The 7,185-nt window shown below is 49.8% G+C and overlaps 1 protein-coding gene across 1 annotated transcript; it reads right to left on the minus strand.

Moving 5' to 3' along the window:
• Window positions 1-3,055: 3,055 nt before the first annotated feature.
• Window positions 3,056-3,525, minus strand: Kcne1 (potassium voltage-gated channel subfamily E regulatory subunit 1). Its single transcript, XM_051150501.1, has one exon. It carries the CDS (start codon window positions 3,469-3,471, stop codon window positions 3,079-3,081), a length of 393 nt encoding a protein of 130 aa, XP_051006458.1. The 5' UTR covers window positions 3,472-3,525; the 3' UTR covers window positions 3,056-3,078.
• Between the last annotated feature and the right edge of the window lie 3,660 nt (window positions 3,526-7,185).

A 7,185-nucleotide genomic window follows, 5' to 3' on the forward strand; every position in this document is an offset into this window, starting at 1 on the left:
ACACGTGTGGCTCGCTTCACCCCTTACTCGCTCTTCCCTCCTGCCCTTTATTAAGACCCAAGACGAGAGGAGGTGATAAGAAGTCTGCAGTGGGTAGTGAGTGTGAGGCCCAGGCCTGCAAGGGCAGAGAGAGCCCCAAGGCATGGGGGACCTCCTTGCCTTAAAAGGCACAGGAATTCCTGTGGAGAAAGCGAACTGGTGATAGGAGGTCTGTATGCCAGGAATATCAAAGTCAGCGTGTCACAAGCCAGTCACGAGTACTCTGGGTCCCTCTCCAAACCCTCCCTCCAGCCTGGGCAACAGGAATCCATCTGGCTTTTGGCTCCCACAGGGGCCATGGATACAATAGCTACAGCTGGGTTCCAGGGCCTCTTGACCTCTCAAGTGCATGAACATCCTGGGATGGGGAGGAGTCGAGCATTCATTGGAGTTCAAAGGATTCTGGGACCTAAGTAATGGTTCAAAGACAGTACCAATTCAGAGGCTCATCTATGTCAGATGCTGACATTCCCAACCCCTGCCCTAAACACACACACAGACACACACACACACACACACAGACACACACAGATACATACACAGAGACATGCACACACACACCCACAGACACATCCAGAGACACACACAGAGAAACACACACAGAAACACACACACACAGACACACACACATAGAAACACACACACACACACACACACACACATAAACACACACACACAGACACACAGACTGATGCACACATAGAAACACACACACAGACACAGACACACACACACAGAAACACAGAAACACACACATAGACACACATACAGACACAGACATACACACAGACACACAGACACAGACAGACACACACACACACACACACACACACACACACACACACACACAGAAGAATCCCTACTTTATGGGAAATAAGTGCTTGAATCAGATGGAGCCAAATGTGTCTACTGGAAGACAGTGCTGCTTGGGGCCTGCTGTTCATTAGATTGTGTTGTGTCTTATTAAAGCCTTTTTTATTTATCACTGTTTTATGTGTGTATGGTGCATGCGTGCACATGTCTGCCTGCCTGTTTGTGTCTGTGTATATGTATCATGCATTGTGTGGAGACCAGAGGACAATTCTCTACAGTCTGTCCTCCCTTCCACCGTGGGTTCTGGAGAGCAAGCTCTGCTCCCCTGTGTGTGCCAAGCCATCTTGCCAGCCCTGTGTTCAGTTTTCCAAAACACGTGTCTCACTGAAGGGTTCTACACCCTCCAGGGGTGCCAGGCAGGTGAGCTCTCAGGGTGTTATGGTGCAAAGGGTCTTTGTAGCTCAGGTGGCAACCAGAGAAGCCTGGCACCGACAGCAGTGGTCCCCCATGATCTCAGGGCAGGTGGCCTGAGAGACTCTTGTCTGCTGTGAACTCGGGTGCCCCTTCTCCACTGCACAGCCATAGTTCCTTCTGGTCGGAGAGAGGGGACAGCTGACTAGAGTGCTTCATCAAAGTCTCCCAAGAAACAGGCAGGCATTGTTTTCAAGGCCTGGAGTCTGAAACAAAGGCTTGGGAGGACCTCACATTCTTGAAAATGCACAGGGACAATTGCTCCTTTTTTCCATCTAGAGTCCAGTGGCCATCTGTCCTCGGAACTCCTTTGGCTTTATCTTTGCTATTCCAATTTCTGCCCCTGGCATCTCATGGAGGTCTCCTTGTGTCCCTCTACTTTTTTTTTTCTTGTTTTGGTTTTCTGAGACAGGGTTTCTCTGTGTAGCCTTGGCTATCCTAGACTCGCTTTGTAGACCAGGCTGGCCTCGAACTTACAGAGATCCGCCTGCCTCTGCCTCCCGAGTGCTGGGATTAATGGCATGTGCCACCACGTCTGGCGTGTCCCTCCTCTTATGGGGTTGCGTGTCCTACTTGGGTAGGGCCTGCTTCAGCCAGTCATTGAGACCTGCAGGTGGCTAAAGACCATTTCCACACAAGGAAACGTTTACTCGCGTTGGGGGTTGGAACCTCAAAAATGTGTTTTAGGGACACAGTTCATCCAACAAGTCAGACCTATCACTTCAAGGACTCTGCCATGCCAGTCCCATGTGTTGCTAGTGCCCACGCCCACACGTTCCCCTGGCCTTTGGGTGGTAACCCTCCAGTGGTAACTGCACACCTCGCTCGGGATATCTACTCTGAAGGAATCGCTTTCTCCCCTCTGTCTTAGCCCTATAAGAAGCAATTTCTGTCCAGATTAAACTGTAAGGGGCATGTGGGGGTAGGGGTGGGGTGGGGAGTGTGTTTGGGAAAGGAATGCTGGGAAGGTGTGTAGTAAGGGCAGATGGGAGACAGGAGGGCAAGAGGAGGAGGACAGAGTCACAGTTCAGACAATAGCATCAAGGACAGAGGTGCCGCTGTGTTTGGATACTGATTCTGTGACTTTACCCCATGCTCTCAGCGCAGGTGGCCTGAGAGGCCCTTGTCGGCTGTGAACTCTGGTGCCCCCTCTCCACTGCACTCCCATAGTTCCTTCTGGTCGGAGAGGAGGGGGTGGGGCAGATACTGCATTAGCTGGCTGAGTGCTTGATGAACAGGCGGGCACTGTGGCTGCCAGAGATGGGCGGTTAAAGGCTCTTCTTATGGACTTGACAGGTGGCCAGTGCAGGCAAGTGAGGGTCCAGCTTCATCCGTGCCACCTGAGAGCATACTGCTGTTTTCGTCAAAGTTGCCTCAGCTGCATCAACGTCCTTAGGCCGGATAAGGAGGATGAGGAGCAGACCCTGTCCTTTTAAGAACTGCTTACAAACTAGAAGCACCAGAACGTAGCCACGTGACGCTGCTAATGTCACGAGATTTGGGGAAACTCAGCTTCTATTCTTATTGTCTGGGACTCTCTTAGACTAAAAAAAAAAAAAAAAAAAAAAGACTAGGGTGGGTGCTGCAGAACAAATCAATCGTCTACTATAGAAGGAATATGGTTCTAGAAAACTTGTGTCATTAATCCACCCCTCAATCTTTCAATAGCAAACCTCCAATGGCGCTCTGACAATCAAGGCAGGCGTGTGACGAGAAAGGCCGCGTTGTCACACGCAGGGCCTGCCTGTGTGAGGGTCACGACAGTGGCCTCAGTTCGGGAAGGTGTGTGGAGGGCTGTTCCACGGCCACCTGGTTCTCAATGACATAGCAAGCTCTGCAGCTCTCCAAAACGCGCGCCTGGAAGACCGCCTTGTCTTTCTCCTGCCAGGCGTCTGACTCGATGTACACGTTAAAGGGGTCATGGGAATGCTCCAGCTTCTTGGATCGGATGTAGCTCAGCATGATGCCCAGGGTGAAGAAACCAAAGAAGCCCAGCACCATGAGGATGTAGAGCGCCTCCAGCTTGCTATCCCCTGCGAGCTGAGACCTCCGCGGGGCCAGGCCGGACACGTTGCCGCCCTGTTCCGCTGTCTCCTGCCACAGCGAGGTCAGAAAGGGCAGCACGGCCGTGGAGTTAGACAGGGCCATCCTGGGCTTCAAGGTTCCTCTGATGTAGAGCAAAAGTCCTGAAAGGGAAAATGCAACTCAGAATCAAAAAGCATAGACTGGCCACCTCCCATCCCGGGCGCACCATTCCTTAGCGTCTCAGGTGACAAAGGGGACTGGACCACACTCTTCTATGGTGGGCACCGTCAGAAGTCTCACTGACCTCTCCTGGTCAATCCATTCATCCTCCTTAGGTCTTCTTATCGTTCCCCCATTGGGATGAGTTTCATCCATGTATGTTACTTCGTATTGCTGTGTCGTGTGCCACAAATGGTGTGGGGTCATGAACTGTCTCACTGGGTCTCTTTCCTTTTCCCCTCTTTACTGTCTTTATGGCCCCTTCATGTCGCCGTGTGCCCGTGCATTTCCTTACAGGTTTAGTCTTGTTCCCCTTAACCTCTTTTCCCTCCTGTTTAGGATAGTTGGGTTGTATAATAGAGTCTAATTGTTAAGAAACAGAGCCAACAGGGTGGGGTTGGGGTGTGGTGGTGAATCCCAACTTCTTCCCTCTCCTGTTTGGAAATAGAAGCCTTGAGATGTTGAAGTCAAGCTCTTAGTTCAACTCAAAAATGACCACTAGGACTTTACCAGGCTTGAGGTGGCCCAACCTCATCTCCTAGGAGTCTCTAAGGCAGCTAAGTATAGTGTGCCATGAGGTGCCCTTGGTGACACACACCAGGCCAGCTCAGCTTTCCCCAGCTGGCGTGGGGACTGCAGCACTGACTGACATCACTCCTGAGGTAACCATTAACCCTAAACTCCCAGCTGTTGGGGCTTGCGCTGATGTATTTTGATGCTAATTAATAAAAAAGCCATCACACCTGCACAGGGCAAATGAGATCCGAGGGGCTAAGGTTCCTGGGCTTGGGGAGACAGAGAGAGTCTTGGGGAGAAGAGGAGGGACCTGAGGAGAAGTGAGGAGAAGAAGGAAGGCCACCATGGGTTAGGTGGAGAAGCACATGGCCAGCGTGGATGTAGACTTAGCCCAGATGATGATAATTAGCAAGTATATGGGATTATGGACGGGAGGCAGCGTACTAGAAATTATTAGAAACAGATGGCATGGGATTGGGGCAGGTACTCAGTATCTGCCACTATGAGAAGTAGTTTAGGGGATTAATATCTGCCCTGCCCCAGGTTAACTAAGGCTATTTTAAAATATAACAGAAGCCTGTGTCTTGACTGATTGCTAGTGGGTTATAATGCCGTAATAATAATAGGTATGGACTTGATAATAAACATTATCAGGCAATACTGATAATTCAACAACACACAGCCCTCTCTAGATTAGACCGATAGCCACTTCTTCATCAAACTGACTTAATTAACAAATGAACCCGAGGGGCTGGAGAGATGGCATAGTGGTTAAGAGCACTGAGCACTCATCCAGAGGACCCGAGTTCAATTCCCAGCACCCATGTGGCAGCTCACAACTGTCTGTAATCTAGTTTCAAGTGATTTGACACTCTTACACAGACATATGTGCAAGCAGAACAGCAATGCACATAAAATAAATAGAAATAAATCATGTAAAAAATAAAAAATAAAAATAACCTGAGCCTGGCACCAGGTGAAGACATTCTGTGCTTTCTGAAGCCTCCTTGCTCTACACACCATTGACATGTTAGTGGCCCTGTCTCTCCCTCTGTTCATGCCACTGTCACCATGATCACCAAGGTGTCTGGTGATCACACTCCCTCCTTCAGAATCAGGTCAACAACCCCAGATCTCCTCTCTCAGCACAAGAGCCATATGTCAGCGCTTGCCAAGTTTTCCCTTTGGCCCTTCCCAGGCTGCTCAGACTCAGAGCCTCAGAGGCATCCTGTCGGCACCCTGCCTGTGCCTTGGTGAGCTCAGCAGCCATGCCACCCACAGCAACACTGGAGCAAACCCTACCATGACAGTCCCAAGTGGAAGGCCTTCCTCTGTCCTTTGTCACCTTTGGCAGGAAATGGTCTGTCCGGAGCATTTGAGGGTCCCTGCTTCATTACTCCACGCCTGTCACTGTCCCCAGACTCCACGCCGCTGGCCCTTCACTGAACCCTCCACTTGTCCTTATGTCTTTGCACGTTTCCGGTTCAGACTCCGGCTTCCACAATGGTGCTTGTTATACTTGGCTAGTGAAGCCACTTTGTCACACAGCTCAGACTTTCAAATTCAGCTCAGCTCTCACCTGCTTTCTGGAGGCTTCTTTGGCCTATGCGGCTGGGTTAGCACATCCTGACTGATGCCCCTGCCAACTTCATCCCACTCAAGATCTCTAGACTCAGTCTCTGCCCAGCGGAGCTGTTGCCTGGCCCACAGCAGCACAAGATATCATCAAAACTTAATACTGTCCCCGCAAATGGGGCCTTGCCCTCTAAATGCTCCTCATTCTAATTAAAAGAGGTCATAGAAGTAGCTTCAGCACTTTAGTCAACTGCCACCCAAACCTTCTCTCTCTCTCGCTCTCTTTTTTGTTTTTTTGTTTTGTTTTGTTTTTTGTTTTTGTTTTGTTTTGTTTTTTGGTTTTTCGAGACAGGGTTTCTCTGGGTAGCCTTGGCTGACCTAGACTCACTTTGTAGACCAGGCTGGCCTTGAACTCACAGCGATCCGCCTGCCTCTGCCTCCTGGGTGCTGGGATTAAAGGCATGCGCCACCATGCCAGGCTGCAAACCCATTTTCAGAGGGGCGAGAAGTGCTCGGACTTTGGCTTCCCATCTCCTGCTTTGGATCCTGTCTCTGCAACTTCATGACATGTGATCCTAGACACGTCCCTTGGCCTCTCTCTGTTGTGCCTTTTCCTCCTTGTAAATCAGGAAAACTCAACACTGACACTTTCTAGCCGTTGGGTCACTGATTGAGCATGCTAGCGCTGGACTGGTGTTTAGTGCTCCTGAGCATGGATGCGGACAGTCAGTCTTTACTGCCCACCTGACAGGACTGAGAGACACCTGGGTGTGTCTGCGAGGACCTCTGCAGAGAAGATCAGATGACAAAGCTTTGACTCACTCAATGGTGAACCTCGGAAGTGGATTCAAGCTGAACAGACTGGCAGAGGGCGGTAGGACTTTAAAGAATAAGGCTGTCAAGTGAAGACTTTCATGGGACATGCCCCTTGGGCTAGTGTCCAGATATAAGTGAGTATATACCATTTGACTCTTTCTGCTTCTGGGTGAACTCACTCATTATGATCATTTCTAGTTCAGTCCATTTGTCCACAACTTTCGGGAATTCCTTGTTTTTAATAGCTGAGTAGTATTCCATAATGTAAATGTACCACAGTTTCTTTATCCATTCTTCTGCTGAGGGACACTTAGGCTGTTTCCATGTTCTGGCTATTATGAATAAGGCCGCTATGAACATGGTTGAGCAAATGTTCTTGTTGTGTGCTGGAGTGGGGTGACTTTCATATGAACTCTGGTGCCCCATATTTGACCACATCCCCTGGATGGGGAGGCCTGGTGGCACTAAGAGGAAGGATAGCAGGCTACCAAGAAGAGACTTGATACCCTATGAGCATATACAGAGGGAGGAAGTCCCTCTCAGTCACAGTCATAGGGGAGGGGAGTAAGGGGAAAATGGGAGGGAGGGAGGAATGGGAGGATACAAGGGATGAGATAACAATTGAGATGTAATAGTAATAAATTATTAAAATATATTTTAAAAATAAAGAATGAGGCTGCCTTTGAAAGGCCTGGATTCCCCTTGGCCCTT

This window comes from Acomys russatus, chromosome 8 (assembly GCF_903995435.1).
Source record: "Acomys russatus chromosome 8, mAcoRus1.1, whole genome shotgun sequence".
NCBI classification, from domain to species: Eukaryota; Metazoa; Chordata; class Mammalia; order Rodentia; family Muridae; genus Acomys; species Acomys russatus.

What these genes read in the sequence shown, in the direction of transcription:
- Kcne1 (XM_051150501.1), bottom strand. Translation starts at nt 3,471, where the DNA reads ATGGCCCTGTCTAACTCCACGGCCGTGCTGCCCTTTCTGACCTCGCTG.